Source organism: Ictalurus punctatus, chromosome 5 (assembly GCF_001660625.3).
Source record: "Ictalurus punctatus breed USDA103 chromosome 5, Coco_2.0, whole genome shotgun sequence".
Classification (NCBI taxonomy): domain Eukaryota; kingdom Metazoa; phylum Chordata; class Actinopteri; order Siluriformes; family Ictaluridae; genus Ictalurus; species Ictalurus punctatus.
The window spans coordinates 8,104,257-8,123,430 of NC_030420.2; the positions used below are offsets into that span (position 1 = coordinate 8,104,257).

The window sequence follows — 19,174 nt, forward strand, 5'->3', positions numbered from 1 at the left end:
CTCCCATTTGATAGTGAGCATTAGATTGTGATATTGGTGTGTATATTTGTGTATCGATCTCTAGCTGGCATTCTGAGCATCTTTTTAAGCCTGTATATTGATTGAGTGCTGAATTGCGAGTGGTAACTCAGTGGATAAGAGATCGGACTCCTGATTGGAAGGTCATGAGTTCAAATCCGAGTACCGCCAACCTACCACTGCTGGCCCCTTGAGCAAGGCCCTTAAGACTCAACTGCTCTGTTGTATAAAAGAGTTAAATGTAAGTTGCTCTAGATAAAGGTGTTTGGCAGATGCTGTAAAATGTAAATGAATTGTGGACACTGCATTTAATTAACCTTTTTAATTAACATTTAATAATTAACTGTAAATTAATAAATAAACACCTAAATGGAAGCCAAGTAGAAAAAAGAGACAGAGCCATAATACTGTATATAATCAGAACCTAGAGACCTACATACAGCTGTGCTCATGTTTATATATCCCTTGCAGAATCTGCATAAATAAATAATTAAATAAATGAGGGATCATTAAAATTGCATTTTGTTTTTTATTTAGTTCTGCCATCAATAAGCTATTTCACATAACAGATGTTTACATCTAGTCCACAAGACACTGTAATAACTGAATTTACACAAATGAACCAGTTCAAAAGTTTACATACGCTTGATTCTTAATACTGTATGTCGTTACCTGGATGATCAATGATTATGTGTTTATGTTTTGTAATAGTTGTTTGTCCTGAAGAGTTAAAATGCTCAATGTTCTTCAGAAAAATCCTGATTCTGTGCTTTTTGTGCTTTTCCAGCATCTTCTGCATATTTGAACCTTTTCCAACAGGGGTTATATGATGATGTGATCCATCTATACACACTTAAGACAATTCAGGGATTCATACAAAATATTTAAAAAGGTGCAAACATTCACTGATGCTCAAGAAGGTAACACAATAAGAGACAGGGGGATATACATTTTGAACAGGATTATTGGTGTAATTTGTTATTTTTATTAATATCTTTTTTTTTTTTCATTTAGTACTGCCCTTCAGAAGCTACATATGATATTTACATGATTCCCAGAAGACGAAATAATAACAATTTACACCGATTCAAAAGTTCAAAAGTTTACACCCCCTGGCTCCTAATGGATCATGTGAATGTTTGCACCTTTTTTTGGAATAGTTGTGTACGAGTCCTCAGTGTGAAAAGATGGATCTCAAAATCACATAGCTACTGTTGGAATGGAGTCAAAGATGCAGAAGATGCTGGAAAACCAAATAATGTGCAATACCTGTTCTGAAGAACAATGGACAGTTTAACTACTCAGGACGAACCAGGGACTCATGAACAAAACAGAAAAACAGTCGTTGATCATCCAGGTAACAACACACAGTATTAAGAACCAAGCATAAGTAAACGTTTAAACTGGTTCATTTGTGTAAATTCAGTTACTATTCTGTCTTGTGAACTATATCTAAACATCTGTTATGTGACATAGCTTGTTCATGGCAGTAAAACTCAAAATTTTAATGATCTCTCTTTTTTGTTGAAATTATTAACATTTTGCAGATTCTGCAAAGGGTGTGTAAATTTATGAGCACAACTGTACATATCTAGTATCTGGATGAGGAATATGCATAGCTATCTGTTTAATGTAAGTAAATTCAATCCTGGGGATATGGGAAAGTTGCAAAACAGAAGATTATCACTGCATTAGAGGCCTCATTTTTTCATGTCATAAAATATCCTTAATAAGCACTTTACTGTGATACCATGTTTAGGGGAAAGACCTGAAAGTGTAACAGGGCAGAACATAGCTTGTGTAAAACACTGCAACTGATATTTTAGCACACACTCCGATTGCTGCCACCATTTCATTGTTATATAAAGCTCTTCGTGACCTTTTTATATCCTTCACACTCCCTCTACTACCAGTTTAAAAAAGCACATTAAAAGATACTTTATTATATATAATTATTCATAATTTGGTGCTTGCTCACATGGCACAAAAGGTTTGTTTGACATGTGGTTGTGATAAGATAAGGCATTCTAGCATGTTGACAGTAAGACTTCTAAAAGCAGAGATCAAGTGCTCCTTCTATATAAAATCTTATCTCGCCGTCACTAAATCTAAACCTTGGCTTCATGTCAACCATGATTATTTACCTTAGCATGATCTCTGTGTGTGCCCTTAGATCACCCCTACTGCTACTGTCTGTTTAAGGACTGCACAGGAAGTCTGGCTTCCCTTAAATTTTCATTAAAATTTGCAATGAAATGTTTATTAAAGTGTCTATATAATTGAATTTAATATTTTAGCGAATCAATCAGTGCAATCTCGTGCTGCTCTTTGATTAAACTCAAACTCTTTTCGGTGGACATAGCAGCCTGCGTGAGAATCTCTACTGAAACCCCCAAGCCCTTACACAGCACTAACAAACAGTCCATGCATCAATTAGCATGTGTTAGGTGTTCGAGTACGGAAGCCCTAAGCGTTCATGCATTATTAATTCCTTTTCTGTTGTTTTCTCGTGATCCAAGTCATGAAGTATTTTATGTCATAGTATAACACGTGAACATATCTAGAGCTTGTGTTAACCTCAAACCTTATTTCAGGTTTTTAAACAAAAAACCCATTCAAAAACCCCAGTGCCTTCGGGACGATGGATGTCCAGCACACAGGAAAATTAAATCGAGATCACGAGAAAACAATAAAGAAAAAAAAGAATAATACATGGCTGCTTGGGGCCTACTGTAAGTACCCGCTGTTTTACTGGGAAGAAAGATTAACGCTCATTGGATAACAGGCTTTTAACGTGACATTTTGAGTCCTGCCTTGACACACGGCTTAAACAATATTTTAGTTCAAATTGCCAGGGAGCATCTTGGTACAGTAAAATCGATTAGCTGCCTTTATTATTAGTATTACACAGTCCATCCAGGATTTTGCGATCACAGAAATGAATGCAAAATCAAGGAAACGCCTCAATGATCGCTGTGGCTTGCAATATTTTTCAGAATTACCGCAGATTTTCTGCAGATTTGGGGGAAGAAACGCCATGTGACATCGTCACAACGTGCTTTCAGTCAAAGTCCCCTTTGATTCCTGTGCGTCGAACATGAGCACAGCTAAAAGGTCTCATTTAACAACAAGCATCACTGTGAAAGACCTCGCAAAACACTTTCATCAACAATCACAAAAAACTAAGTGAAATCCTGTATGGACCGATTAGATTCCAAGTGAACGAGTGATAACATGAGCATATACAGTGTATATGGGCTACTATTCCTTTACTGCTTTACTATTTGTAACATTTGTGTTGAATTAACATTTCATCCTTCCGTTTAGATTTTGCCTAGCTAGCTGAATGTCCATTACAATCATAAAGACAGAAGCCTCAAGATGTGATATCGTTTTAACCTTTGACAACCTAGTTTGTGTTCAATACACATGCAGTTGCTGATGATGTGTTACAGATGTCCCAGTGAGATGGGCTGAAATATAAGAAGGCATTTCACAAGAATCTACAGTCTAGGCTAGAAAGAATTCAGCCCCAGCCACACGTCTTCATGCCATTTCCCGAGCAAATAATCTGCATTCTGTATTTTCCTGGCCAAAAAATCTGATGTGGATGCCAAAAACAAAATCTCATATTAAAGTTTTCTTATCTTTGAAAGACAGGGGGCTTATGTGAGGAAACTGTTAATAAGAAGACCCCCCCCTCATATTATTTTGGTTATTGGTATTGACAGTAATCAGTAAGACTGGAGGCCTGTAATTTTTGTTGTTATAATTATTGTTTTGTTTCTCTATTAATGTGTGTACATACTGTTCGGATTGATTTTGTAACAGAGATGGAACACCACTGCTCGGGGTGTTGAGCTGCACTGTCGCAGCGTATGTATTCTGTTCTCTAATGATTAATATGTCTTATAATTAATTACAGAACATAACGACAATGGTGAGCAAAATAAAGAAGCTACATTACCCCAAACATGCATTACTCGTTTTAATGTGTGCATCACTTAGCCCTGTTAGTCCATGTGCTCCAGTCATCCCTTCTTGTAGGCATTTAACAACTATTTCTAAGAACAGTGTTGCTTTGAACAGCTGTACTAAAATATTTAACCAAAAAGATTTATTTGAATCAGTATTGTAAAAAAAAACATTAAAAAAACAACAACACAATTTCTGATAATATTGCATACATGAAGTGCTCAATACATGGTCATGGCTGCCCTTGTATAAATTGGATTAATATTCACATTTAAATTCTGAGACCTCATTGATGTCCTAAATCTCTGTGCGAAACTGTACAGTTGTGTTCTTCATCTTCTGCTTGTAGTGCTCATCAAACTGTTCATTCTGAGCCACAGTAAAGTGATTCTTCCAGTCGCCGACTTTACCTGAAGAAGCAAGTATAGAGGGGAAAATAGAGAATAAATTAATTGGATAGAACCAAAATGGGTTACTAAAGCACTGTTTCACCTGGTTCTATCAAGGATCCTTTTTTAACCACACCCAATGTGGCTAATTTAAGTTGACACTGATAGTATCCACCAAAAGCAGAAGCTTTTGTGAGCATTTTTTACAGTGTAAGGAACGAGCTAATACATGAATGCTGTGACTGGAGCACTCAGTGATTATGAATCTGAAGAAAACAGGCTTGTAACCCCAACTGGCTGAATGTATTGGAGCTGAGATAAGCACTATTGGTTTTTCAGGTTTTTGTAAAGTATGTCTGTGACCAAAGGTTAAAGCTGAGTCAACTGTAGAATGAATTTAATTACTATATGATATAGTAACATTCGCATGTCTTTTTAACAGTGTGGTTCTGGGCTGGGTGTGTCCTCAGCTAGGCACAAGAAGGTTCCCACACTGACTACGAATCAGCTAAAATGATAGTTGAGATAGAATTCTGCAATAAATCATTCACTAATCGATCTAATAGACCAAGCACTAAACACAATGATGAGGAGTGTTAAAAATTAACGTTATTGATGATATGAATGAAAAAACAACGACGAAATCAGTATTTAACTGGTGGATCTGTTGTATGTGTAGTATATTTAATTGTATTCTTTTCTTTTTTTTAATTGTGATGACCTTTTAGAGTTTAAATTCAAGTAATAATAAAATCTTAAAGAAATACTGGGGGGCATATTTGTCTAGGGTTCTCAATCCTAGTCATGTAGGCATCTAGTCTCATTCTCATACTATCATATTTCTAGGCTTTTCACATTTTCATTAAAATGAATTGCAATTGCAATGTGCAATGGTGCAGTAGTGTTTCTGAGAGATCTGCACATCAGACTGGGGCGAAGGTTCATGGCAATGACTCAAAGCATACATCCTTGAGTGGCCCAAAAAAAGCCTAGACTTGAACAACATAGAACATCCGCTGAGAGACCCAAAGATTGCAGTTCACAGATACTTCCATCCAATCTGATTAAACTTCAATGGAAGAAACTGCCCAAATGCAGTTATGCAAAGCTTAGAAGACTCGAAGCTGTAATTGTTGGCAACACCATTCCTACAAAGTACTGAATAAAGGGTCTGAATACTTATTCAAATGAGAGATTTCAGTTTTTCATTTTTAATAAATTAACTAAAATTTCATGTTTTTTGCTTTGTCATTATTAGACAATGTATGTAGATTTATGGCCCCAAAAAGAACATTTAATCAGTTTTAAATTAAATCTATGATACAATAATGTGTGCAAAAAAATGAAGGGGTCTGAATACTTCCTCAACCCTCTGTATCTCTGTCTTGTATAAGCACAACAAACACAAGCGAAATTCCCTCAGCCCGGCCCAGCATCAAAAAGTACTATTCTGACCCCCGCATACCACTTGAGACAACCCTGTGCACCAGGTCACTTGCCAGACTAGATCAGCCAGATCAGGTCACTTGCCAGACTAGATCAGATTAACTCCAGACCAAAATAAAACATAGTAATGCCTTAAAACATTGTCAAATAGCTGAAATTGAATAAATAAGCAACTAAATGAAAGGCAACTAGAAAAAAACCCCAGAACCAGAGCCATAATATGTAGTTGGTGATCTGAGACCTACATTCATATCTACCATGTGGATGAGCTATATAAGCCTACACCAGTCATTTCTAGGTATTATTATGCACAGAGTTTGTACAGAGATCCATGGCATATTAACCTTTGCGCATGAACGGTGAGATCGTAAAATCCATGATTGGGATTGTAGAATAGTTGGTCATCTTGTTTTGCTTCATGGTATCAAAGTGAGTGGATTTAATAATCCTTTCCCTCTCTTCTACCGGTGTAGATAAACCAAGGAAGGAACACAAGCGCTCCATCTCACACCCCATGTCCTGGAAAAACAGAAAAAATTTTACAACTCTGGACATACAATAGTGAACATCATACTAAAATACTGACTTATTTCTATCCTGATTTAGGAATTAGATGGCATGGAAGAGTAAATATTAACTCCTCTGCTAACCAACTGAATACAGATACAGAGTTTCAGTACAAACATCCTGCAGGGTTCATACTAAATTACTAAAGTTTAAGTAGTATGACTCCTTTACTACATTTTCTATTCTTTTTTTCTGAAGTGAACAGTAACAAGTATCTATAATAAAATACCAGGGCAATTTACCATGTAACTATGGTAACCTATTTGATTTCCTTGGCCAAGTGAGTATACTTTCTACTTTTCTTACCTCCACCATATCTTCAAAGAACATGTAGTGAAGATTAGAGTATGTCTGCTTCTTCTCCCAGTAGCCAGTCACATGATCATACCAAGGTCCAAACACCTCTACAAGGTAAAATGGAAGATAATATGTTGCATTTATTTAAACGTGAGACATATTTAAATAAAGAATATTAAATGTAACTCTCTCACTCACTCTTTCCTTCCATGAAACTGTGAAGAAAGTTGTTCCAGTTTCCTGGGTCAGGTTGTCCCATGTTCATGCGCTCAAAATGGAAATAAGACACAACATTGTCCTTGGCATTGCGCGCTACATAGACAATCTAAAGAAAGAATATATATAGAAGAGAATATACATAGATGCTTAATGTCAGTAATTTAAATTATGTGTTTGAGATACTGATTGGTTGCACAAATGCTCCACTACAGGGCTTCAAACTACAATTTTTCATGTCAATGACCTTCATTCACTGATTCATTTTTCGATAGCCACTTAATTCTAATGCTTTGTTTATGGGAAAACCCTTAAATATGTAATACATACAGCTTGCAAAACACTGAAACCAAAATTTTACTGCAGACTAGAAAGAAAGACTATATTAGTTATCATATCTCTGCTTGCTGCCACCCTTTTATTGGTTTTTAAAGTTTTCATGGCTCCCTCTTCTACCAATTTTTAAAAATATATCGTAAACTCAGCTTTTTTACTTTTATATTTAATCTCAATCAAATATATTTGTTTTTTCATGTCTACATAAAGTCTTGTGAAAAAATAAGTACACCCCATGGAAATTGTTGGCTTTTATATATATATATATATATATATATATATATATATATATATATATATATATATATATATATATATATATATATATATTTGGACAAGCAAACATTTGATCCTCTTTGAAACAGTGCCTATTAATAAAAGGTGATACAGTATCAAATGACACATAAAATTAACATTTTCTATTAATTTTCACTATATTAATTAACAAAAAACAGATCAGTCACAGGGAAAAATTAAGTACACCCCTACATTTATCACACCTTCAAATCCATAAAATTAGAATCAGGTGTTCAGGATTGGGTGCCAGTGATCAGAACCTGCTTAGGGAGTACAGGTGGAACCTGTCTTATTTATACACCTCTCATATCTAGTGTCTAGTGTTCCCTTTGCTATTGAGGTGTGTGTGGTGTCATCATGCCAAGATCTAAAGAGTTCTTTAAGACCTTCAGAAAAAAGTTGTGGATACCTATGAGTCTGGAAAGGGATTTGAAAAGATCTCCAAATTATTTGAAATACATCATTCCACTGTAAGGAAAATCATCTACAAGTAGCGCAGATTTCAAACAGCTGCCAATATGTCCAGGAGCAGACTGTCTGATGCAAAAAGAAGTCTCCAAGAACCACATAATTTAATCTCAGGATCTGCTAGTAAGTCTTTCAACCATTGGTGTCAAAGTGCATCTGTCAACATTCAGATAGAGATTACACAGGGAAAAGCCTTTGCAAGACTATAGTTTGCCACAGTAACAGCAGAGATGCTTGGTGCAGACCAAAGACAGCTTTTCAGGAGAAGCACCTCATACCAACTGTGAAGCACGATGGTGGAAATGTTATGGTTTGGGGTTGCTTTGCTGCCTCAGGGACTGGACAGCTTGCATTCATTGATTCAACTACAAATTCTGCATCATATCAAAGAGTGCTTGAAGATAATGTGAGGCCATCTGTCTGAAAGTTGAAGCTGATCTGCAAGTGGACCTATCAGCAGGATAACAATCCTAAGCACACCAAGGAATGGAAACTGGCAGTACATGCAAGAAAACTCTCAACCATCTTACAACTGAAAAAATATTGCATGGAAGAGTGGTCAAAACTTACAGCAAGCCTGGTGGACAATTATGCAGAAGTTATTTCTGCTAAAGGGGGCAATACTTGGTCCTGAGGCCAAGGGTGTACTTACTTTTTCCACATCTATTGATATTTCTGTTGAATAAATTATTGAATAAGCTCATTTTCCTTACTAAAATGTTTGCTTGTCCGAATACAGGTGCATCTCAGAAAATTCGAATATTGTGGAAAACTTCATTTTATTCCATAATTTAATTCAAAAAGTGGAACTTTCATATATTCTAGATATATTATACATTACACATAAAGTAAAATATTTCAAGCCTTTTTTTTGTTTTAATCTTGATGATTACGGCTTACAGCTCATGGAAATAAAAAATCCAGTATCTCAAAATGTTAGAGTCAAGAATTTATAATACAGAAATGTTGACCTTCTGAAAAGTATGTTCATTTATGCACTCAATACTCGGTCAGGGCTTTAATCCTTTTACCCGAATTACTGCATCAATGCGGCGTGACATGGAAGCACTCAGCCTGTGGCACTGCTGAGGTGTTTTGGAAGCCCAGGTTGCTTTGATAGCAGCGTTCAACTTGTCTGTATTGTTGGGTCTGGTGTCTCTCATAGATTCTCTATGGGGTTCAGGTCAGGTGAGTTGGCTGGTCAATTAAGCACAGTAATGCCATGTTCAGCAAACCAGTTACTAGTAGTTTTGGCACTGTGGGCAGGTGCCAAGTCATGGTGGAAAAGTAAATCAGCATCTCCATAAAGCTCGTCAGCAGATAGAAGCATGAAGTGCTCTAAAATCTCCTGGTAGACGCTGCATTGACTCTCGATTTGAGAAAACACAGTGGACCAACACCAGCAAATGGCATGGCACCCCAAATCATCACTGACTGTGGAAGCTTCACACGGAACTTCAAGCAACTTGGATTCTATACCTCTCTGCTCTTCCTCCAGACTCCGGGACCTTGATTTCCAAATGAGATGCAAAACTTTCATCTGAAAATTTTTTGTGGTTGTGTGTACTGAATCAGACTGAGAAATTAAAGGCTCAGGAAACCTTTGCAGGTGTTTTGAGTTAAGTAGCTGATTAGAGTTCTTCTCAGGTCGACATTTCTGTATCATCAAGGTTAAAACAAAAAAGGCTTGAAATATTTCACTTTATGTGTAATAAATGTAGAATATATGAAAGTTCCACTTTTTGAATAAAATTGAGGGAAAAAATTTACTTTTCCACAATTTTCAATTTTTTTTTTAGATGCACCTATATAACAAGACTCAACTGTATATTACATCTTATTCCTAGTCATTTAATCTAATACTTGCTTGCATGGCATGGAAGGTCTGTTTGACCAGTGGTTGTGGTAAGATATGTCAAGTCTTATCTCTTCCTCAATAAATCTATGCCTTGGCTTGTCGCTTGAGTATTGTCATGCATGTTTATTTACCTTGGCCTGATCTCTCTGTATTTGCCCTTAGATCACCCCTACTGCTACTGTCTGTTTAATATTTGTACTACAATTTTGGAATGTTCAGCAGATATGCATCTTCAGTCTTTGTGTTTGTTTGCCTGGTGTATCTAAATTATCAGATCTGGTTAAAGCTCACTGAATTTAAGACACAGCAATACTGTACCTTGCAGTTCTGTTCAAAGAAGGACTTGGGCACTAACTGAACAGGTAGATGAGTTTTAATGAGTCGTGGTGTGGTAGGTAAATTATCTGCCAGTTCAACCCCTGCACAAGAAAGAAAAGCTATTTAAGATATTTTTATTGTTAGAATTACTTCCAGAATCTGTCTGCAAGTATCATTGCTGCTTATAATCTGTAATATAATATAACTTATTATATACCAATCAGCCATAACATTAACATCACTGACAGGTGAAGTAAACAACATTGATTATCTTGTTACAATGGCACCTTTCAAGGGGTGGGACATATTAGGCACAATTGAACAGTCAGTTCACATAACTGATGTGTTGGAAGCAGGAACAATGGGTAAGTGTAAAAATCTGAGCAACTTTGACAAGAGACAAATTGTGATAGCAAGACGACTTGGTCATCTCCATGTGGAGTGTTTCTGGTATGCAGTGGTTAGTACTTATCAAAAAGGGTCCAAAGAAGGACAACCGGGAGCAACTGGGGAGCAAAGGCTAGCCCATATGGTCCAATTCCATAGAAGAGCTAGTGTAGCACAATTGCTGAAAAAGTTCATATTGGCCATGATAGAAAGGTGTCAGAACACACAGTGCACTGCAGCTTGCTGTGTATGGGGCTTTGTAGCCAAAGGCCAGTCAGAATGTCCATGCTCACCCCTGTCCACCACCAAAAGCATCTACAATGAGACATGTGAACTGGAACCATGAATCAATGAAAGAAGGTGGCCTGGTCTGAGAAATCCCGTTTTCTTTTACATGACCTGGTGCATGTGCGTCGCTTATCTGCGGAAGAGCTGGCACCAGGATGCACTATAGGAAGAAACTGCTGGGAAATCTTGGGTCCTGGCATTCATGTAGCTGTTACTTTGACATGTATCTCCTACCCAAACATTGCTGCAGACCAAGTACACCCCTTCATGGCAACGTTATTCCCTAATGGCAGTGGCCTCTTTCGGCAGAATAATGTGCCCTGCCACACTGCAAAAATTGTTCAGGAATGGTTTGAGGAACATGAGAAAGAGTTCAAGGTGTTGACTTGGCTTCCAAATTCCCCAGATCTCAACCTGACTGAACATCTGTGGGAAGTGCTGGACAAACAAGTCCGATCCATGGAGGCCCCACCTTGCAACGTACAGGACTCTAAGGATCTGTTGTTAACATCTTGGTGCCAGATACCACAGCACACCTTCAGAGGTCTTGTGGTGTCCATGCCTTGACAGGACAGAGCTATTTTGGCAGCACCTACACAATATTAGGCAGGTGGTTTTAATGTTTTGGCTGATTGGTATATGCGTTACTCATGAATTCGCATATCAACCTGACGGTATCCCAGGGAACTGCGACTCAAGGAAAGGCACTCTGATGTAGATGGGCATTGAGGTCTGACGCTCAGGTGCTACATTGCCGAAATAGAGAAGTTCCAAGATATAGGACACCCAGGTGGTCCCTGTAGGAGAAGAAAAAGATAAGTAAGAGAGAAGGTGTTTGTGTGACAAAGTGGCATAATAAAAAATAGCTGATAGGCCTTTCATGTCATTCTCACTGTGTGAGAAACAGAATGATTCATTACTAATACTACATACTACATAAACTGTACTCCAGAGCATAACCCTGTGTCTTCTTACATTAAAATAATCTTTCTAAAATAATAAATTGCTTAATAAATTTAAAATGGCCTATGCACACCTACCCTGCTAGTCTCATTATATATATATATATATATATATATATATATATATATATATATATATATATATATATATATATATATATATATATATATATATATATATATACGCATGTATAGTGGTGCTTGAAAGTTTTCTATATATCTGCTTAAAACATCATCAAATTTTCACACAACTCCTAAAAGTAGACAAAGAGAAGACAATTAAACAGATGAGACAAAATATTGTACTTGGTTGTTTGATGGAACAATGAATTCTGAATTATACCAGTGAATTTTATAGAATGTCAGGACATTTGCCCAGAAACTGAATCTCAAGACAAAGTGGGTCATGAAGCAAGACAATAACCCTAAGCACACAAGTCGTTCTACAAAAGAACTGTTAAAGAATAATAAAGTTAATGTTTTGGAATGGCCAAGTCAAAGTCCTGACCTTAATCCAATAGAACTGTTGTGTAAGGACTGAAGCAAGCAGTTCATGTGAGGAAACTCACTAACAACCCAGAGTTGAGGCTGTTCTGTACTGAGGAATGGACTAAAATTCCTCCAAGCTGATGTGCAGGACTGATCAACAATTACCGGAAACGTTTAGTTATTGCTGCAGAAAGGGGTCACACCAGGGGTCGTATTGTTGAGACATGGTTGAGCCTAGTGGTCTGCAGATAGCAGTCTACAAGCGTTAGTGTGTAAGCATTAGCGTGGAATTTGAACTATGAAACCTGATCTGTTTGAGCAGGGTGTACAGATAAGTAGGTGAGAGTCACTTTAGGTAGTGATAAATTCACATTGACGCCACTATTAACCGGCAGTCAAACAACATCGTGCTTTTTTTTTTTTTTTAGAAAACCTTTAGCCTAACTCATTGAAACATTTTCCGCCAAAAATAGTAAACCTGTAAAGTAAACTTGATTATAAATAGTGATATTTAAGTTAGGGTGGACTTGTCCTTTAATAGTTTGGGAAGTGAATCCACCTTATCAAAATGGCTATAGTAGGCCTTCAACTAGCACTGTGTACTGTACAAACCAATCTGTACAAGATTTCGCTGAGTTTTTTTGTTCTTTTGTGATTGTTGTGGCAAAAAAATGCTTAATTTTGCTGCGGCTTTTTTCTAAATTTGAGATAACTACTTGAAAACTACTTGAATTGGCAAAATTGCAATTGCAAGAAATTGTTTTGCACAGCCTGTCGCGTTGATGTTTGTTGGTAAATTAGACCTTTTAGCTGTAGTCGAAGAGGGCTTTGGCTAAATGTGCAGTGTGATGACGTCATATAATGCGTCTTAGCCCAAATCTGTGGAAGATCGGTGGTAATTTTGAATAATTGCAAGCTCCTCTGAATATTGCTTGACTTTACATTAATTTCTGCGATCGCAAAATCATGAAATCCTGAACAAAACCTGACATTTTCCAGCCTGTTTTTTTTCTCTCAGGACTACTCAAGCAAGCTAAAGAACACAACTTCAAAGTCAGATGTACTTCTGTTGTTATTTTGCTGGATCAACTGCACTTTTTGGGTGTTTTCTTACAAGATGTTCATAACATTATGACAATGCACCATACACCCTGCTACCTGACCTCCAGGTTCATGTTAAATTACTTGATTAGTCATTAGTGAATCTTTTTTTAGCAGTTAAATACATTAAGGCAATGACTAAAGCTATTTTCTGGGAAAACATCAAATGTTTCCCTAGTAACGTAGTAATCATATACTGTTAGATGGTTCTGTTATTTTGTTCACATCCTTTGTATTCGTCTTAGGTTTTCAGTCATCTAGGTTGTGTTGAATATCTTATAATATACTAAACATACTAAACGGGTCTGAAGGGCTTCAGTTCTAATGGTTGGTGGTGTGACTTGGTGTGAAACTGCCAGACTAAACACATTAACATTGTATTGTGTTGTATTGTATCGAATTGAATTGTATTAGATGGTGCTGCCAATGGTGCTGATGACTGTTATATTTGATGTAGATGGCCACTTTTCCAGGCGCTCATCTTCATACATCTACAAGACACTCCCTGTATATTACAATGGCAAATCTACCATCTGCATATACAGTATGTAGGTATTTAATTTTAATGCACATTGTTAAAATGACTAACAATTACAATAGCTAAACTGTTGGTAGGTGATTGGAAATATCAAATCAGGAGGAAACATTAAAATTCCTGGAGGTTCACAGTACCCAAAAATTAAGAAAATGAATCACTATGGTCCCTGTCAGATTACCTGCTTTGGGGTAAGTAGCAATGAGGATGTCATCTGGTCTTGCCTGGAAGTTCTGAACATTCTCCCAGTTGTCAGTGAAGTAATGAACCATAGAGATGCCTTCAAATTCAAACATTTCTGGCCGACTGATCGATTTCAGCTGCAGTATTAAACAGAATGTTAATTCACGTAATTCTTTAGGGCTCTGTAAATAATCCCAATAAACTCAACAAATGTTTTCTTTGCTCAAAAAGGTCAATGTGTTGCTGAAGTATAGAAATCACAATGGATGTTTGCTAGTGTTAGCAAATTGCATTGTTTCTAAAAACCATATGCAAACTGTTCTGATGAGAATTAACAGTTACTGAGGATTAATCAAATTTCAGTTTATGGATAAAAAGCTTGCAGGGATAAGGTCAAGCACCAGGCAGAAAGTGAGCAAATTAATTAGGTTTAATTAATATTGCTAGATAGATCTAGCAGCAGCAGTTATCTTTATTATGTTGCTATATATAAGGCCATCAATTATGTCACAGTATTCCAGTATGCAGTAAACTCAAATGTTTAGGATTCTCTGGAAAATATATGCAGGTGACTTACGAAAGAAAGATCAACTCCTTCCATGATGAACCAAGTTCAACAAAACTTTCTTCTTTGCTTTTTATTAAGAGTCTCCTCTTGTACGTATCACAGCAGAGCACTTATTTCTCTTCTCTTACTACTCTCTCTTTATCTCTCTCTCTCTCTCTCTCTCTTACTCTTCCCCTCCCTCCTTCCCTCCTTTGGCTTTGGCTCCTCCCGACACAGATGTGTCCCAACAGTGTTCCTCACAAAGGGACACCAAATTATATACATGAATTTACAATGTCCATGCCTGCCATTTATATATAAATGAATATACATTTTTGAGGCATCCTTCCCGACGACACAACAATACACAGTTTTGGCTGGGAATAGTCAATTTTTTGGTCTTGCACATTTTCACACTGTCAGAATGTTTAGTCAGATCTTTAGATATATCTTTAACGGTCATTACTCCATTGAAATACCATTTAAACAAACAAGCGTGGTTTCACTGAAATGTGGGACAGCATGTAATAGGAGAGCACTCTGTGAATATACACTTTTTTTTTTAACATCTTGTCATGTGACCCATCATTCAACAGTTGTTTTAGTGTGCCTTCTAGGATTAGTGGAATTCCTGGCATATTCTTTCTGTTCGGGTTTCCTGCTTTTTGTCACGTGTGCTAAATCAGGCACGAAACTCCAACAAAACCGCTTCCTTTCCCTCAACATATCCACAACAGCTTTACAGTGTAGATTACCTAAGAAGATTAAAACACTGTATTGAGCTGATTTAGTAATGCCTCGAGAAGAGCAGCACAATATAAAGTATAGGGGAATTGATTATATAGTTTTCCAGAGTATTTGAAGGGCACTACATGTAAAAGGAATGTTGTTCATCTGAGTTGTGTGCGTGAGAATAAATGTAAGTAGAGATGTTGCAGAGGAATGTGCGTGACAATGCCCTGTAGATATGACAAAGTATTCTCACGCAAGCCAGAGGGAGTGGCAAAAGAAGGCAAGCTAAATGGTGATGTAACACTGTATATTTTACCAGTGATTATCAATAATTCTCTCTCTCTCTCTCTCTCTCTCTCTCTCTCTCTCTCTCTATATATATATATATATATATATATATATATATATATATATATAATAACACACACACACACAGGTACATCTCAAAAATTTTGTATATTGTGGACAAGTAAATTTTTTTCCCCTGTAATTTATTTCAAAAAGTGGGACTTTTACATATTCCAGATTCATTATACATAAATTGAAATATTTCAAGCCTTTTATTTGCTTTAATCTTGATGATTCTGGCTTACAGCTCATGGAAATCAAAAATCCAGTATCTCAAAATATTAGAATAAAGAATTTATAATACAGAAATTTCGACCTTCTGAAAAGTATGTTAATTTTATGCCCTGGAGGCTTTGACAGCAGCCTTCAGCTCGTCTGCATTGTTGGGTCTGGATAAATCTAAATGTTAAATATGTTTAATATAAAGAAAGAATTGCCAAGAAATGACACCCATGGACTACCTTTTCATACCCACAAACTAGTTCCAAACAATATGGCATAAAAATAGCAACCCTCCCAACCCTGGCAGTGCTGTGTTTTCCACATTATGCAAAACTGTGAGAGGGCAGCATATGAATGATTAAATTCCTTGCCTATGCATAAATAAATTAAATGCCCATGTTACATTTGAACTGCGCTCCTCTTACATTTGGCACATTATTTTGTAGCCATTTGGTCTAAAAGCATAGCATTATGTTTGGCTCAGACCAAATACAGCCCAACATCCCGGCAACAACATTCTTTCATATCAAAGATGGTGGTGGTAGCATAATTTTCGTGGGGTATCAATTAAGCAGTGTCAAAGTTTTATTTTTTTTTTATTTTATTTTTTTTACTTTTGAATAACCACAGACTTTATTTAATTTAAAAGTCATTTTTAAAAAGGCAGAAAAAAATAATTATATATACAAAAAATCCAATGTGCTTACATTTGAGATTGCAAAACAGCACAAAGAAAAATAATCACTATGGGGTTATTACTTTCTAGAGTCACTGAGGTTGTACAATGTTTGCATCAGAAAAAGTACTATCTAGCTCAAATGTATGCTGAAGTGGTGTATAAACATTGGGCAGTTCAATCACATAAATAATAAATGAGTCGTTTAAGCTTCCTTGTTCCTTTTCCAGTAAGGAAGCCAATTTTCAAAAAAGTGAAACTTCTTACTTAATTAAACCTAAATACTTGTATCGGTAGCACTGCCACAACTGACCCCACTGTCATCCATCCTGAAATCTGACATGATAGCTAACTAATTTAGCATTGTCATCTATCAGTCATGCTATCGGGTGAATTAGCCAGTGAGCAAAACTAGCGCTTTTTTTGCGTTCATTTGATTTTCATTTATTTTGCATTTTGGCTTTCATTCTATGATTTTAAGCATGGAAATTATTGGGTGCATCTTTTCTATCTCAGTGCTGCCAACTTGTGTTACTCTTAACAGTCTGAGACACCCCTGAAACAAGGTGCAGTTACAAATAGCACTGCAGGTTGCACCCCTGCTTTCTAACATTTTTTAAAACAGAAGGGACATGCCCAAACTCTGAAATGTTTGGGGATGGAGAAAAAGTTCTCCAGATGAGGAAAACAACTTTAAGAATTTTTAGACTTTTAAGACTTTCTAAGACATTCTTCAGATTAATTTGCTGCTCTTGTGCAGATAGTGAATGGATGTTACTAAGCATGTGCAGACTGAGTGTACATTTACACGACAACGATGTTCTAAAAACTGAAAAGTTTTACCTTTGCGTTTTTGAAAAGATTCGAGTACAGGTAATGTTTTCAAAACGATTCCCGTTCACACATATCCGCGAAAATGACTAAAAACGCTGTATTATGCATGCCAGGCCAGTAGTTGGCAATGTCACTTTGTAAAGATGCACTACTCGTCTGCACACATAAGCATTCACATCAACGTGTCTGTCATATTGATCCGCGTAACACTGCCCTATAAACAAATACAAGTAAATGGGGGAGCTGCAGTTTTTCTATATAAAAAGCACAGCAACATTTACATTTCTCAAACGATTTCAATGGTTTCTGATCTATGTAGAGTTAAAAAAAAATAGTTCTGTCACCAGTTACTTAGAATCTCGATAGTTAGACTTGGAAAATTGTTCATTGTCATAAAGAATTGTGAAAACTCACTGTTGTCAAGCATAGATTTGGCTTATTTTTCTTGGTTAATAAATGCCGAGACGTCCCTAATGTAATCTAATTTAATGTACATGAAATGTGAATAATTTTTTTTTCATTGTGGAAATGGATTTTCAATCTCATTTTTTAGCTTTTCTTGTGCTCAAGGTCAGAATTCTGTTAACAAAGCTCATTCATTTTTAAATACTGAAAAAAAAAATCAAAATAGTGCATCTTTAAGTACTAATAATTGACCATCGTTGTACAAAATAGAACAAAATCTGCAAATACAAACCAAATGGTGAGACACTGGCAGTCAGTGTCCTTTCTATATTTTATTTGCAATAAAAGGATACAGATATACTTCAAAGAGACAATTACAAAGATCATTATAAGATTTTAATACCCTTCGTTGGCGTAGATGTGGGTTAATGATTGGGCGTATGTAACAAATGCGTCTCCACTGGTCATAATGGCGATGCAGTAAATCTACACTTTGCTGGAGAAGCGTCAATAAACTCAAAATCCTGAGCAGCACAAACACAGTCCTGTACTCCGCCGTTGTAGTTTTGAATGTCTTGCATGTTGTTTTGAAGTACTTGCGTGCATGCCTATAGACTAAACACATAATACGCGTGCACATGATGTCATCGTTTTCACAAATTCTCTTTTTTTTGCATTTTTACACGTCACTGTTTTCAAAAACTCGCACTTTGCATGCCGTTTTCAAAGTTTGTGTTTTCAGGCCCCAAAACGCCGTTGTCATGTAAACGAACAGCAAAACCGCATAAAAAGTTTTGAAAACCTTGTCGTGTAAATGGCCCCTGAGCATCACCACTGTAGCTTGTTGCTGATTGGAGCAATTAATAGTATTACAACTGACCCCTGCTACAACTGATCCCACTCTCTCTCAACCTATAATTTCAACGTTCAAAAAATGAGCAAAGCAGTCAGCTACAGCAACAGCGAGATCTTTTCTAATTAAAAAAGAATATGATGAGGAGCGTTAAAAGCAATGAAATATGTCAAGTATATTTAAATTAAATGTTTAATTATGCTCTTTCGTAAGAATCATATACTTCATCCTATGCTTTTTTTCTGTACAGCTAGATTTTTCTAGTTTTCTAGTTTCTAGACCAAACCAAAAGAGAGAATCAGCCGAGGAAATATAGATGGTCTTAAAATCACTTTTGACAATTAAACCAGTTCTAACCAGTACATAACCAATTTAAAAGCTGCTAACAAAGATCCAGAAACTGGCAACTTCTTAACATACTGTCATA

At 36.4% G+C, this 19,174-nt stretch overlaps 2 protein-coding genes across 4 annotated transcripts in view; both read right to left on the reverse strand.

Annotated features, from left to right (window-relative positions):
- LOC108265469 (cytosolic sulfotransferase 2) overlaps nt 1–19,174 on the reverse strand; it is a 278,533-nt gene that overhangs the window by 36,153 nt on the left and 223,206 nt on the right. The gene's annotated exons all lie outside the window — the stretch shown is intronic.
- LOC108265623 (cytosolic sulfotransferase 3) lies at nt 3,993–17,587 on the reverse strand. Of its 2 annotated transcripts, none has more exons than XM_017468172.3 (8): nt 17,499–17,587; nt 14,129–14,267; nt 11,529–11,657; nt 10,186–10,286; nt 6,891–7,017; nt 6,702–6,799; nt 6,173–6,347; nt 3,993–4,403 (listed from the first exon to the last, which is right to left on the reverse strand). In XM_017468172.3, the coding sequence occupies exons 2-8, from the start codon at nt 14,241–14,243 to the stop codon at nt 4,291–4,293; spliced, it is 858 nt and encodes a 285-aa protein (XP_017323661.1). In that variant the 5' UTR covers nt 14,244–14,267; nt 17,499–17,587; the 3' UTR covers nt 3,993–4,290. The 2 variants fall into 2 exon arrangements, with proteins under 2 accessions (XP_017323661.1, XP_017323660.1); XM_017468171.3 differs by lacking the exon at nt 17,499–17,587 and adding an exon at nt 14,708–14,866.

Bases quoted from the DNA above. Each gene is read 5' to 3' on its own strand.
- LOC108265623 (XM_017468171.3), bottom strand. From the start codon at position 14,731: ATGGAAGGAGTTGATCTTTCTTTC. The intron at 10,287-11,528 runs GTTGATATGCGA...TTTCTTGTGCAG, and splicing joins GTTCCCTGGGATACCGTCAG to GGGTTGAACTGGCAGATAAT. The intron at 7,018-10,185 runs GTACAGTATTGC...TTCTTTCTTTAG, and splicing joins TCTTTGAACAGAACTGCAAG to ATTGTCTATGTAGCGCGCAA.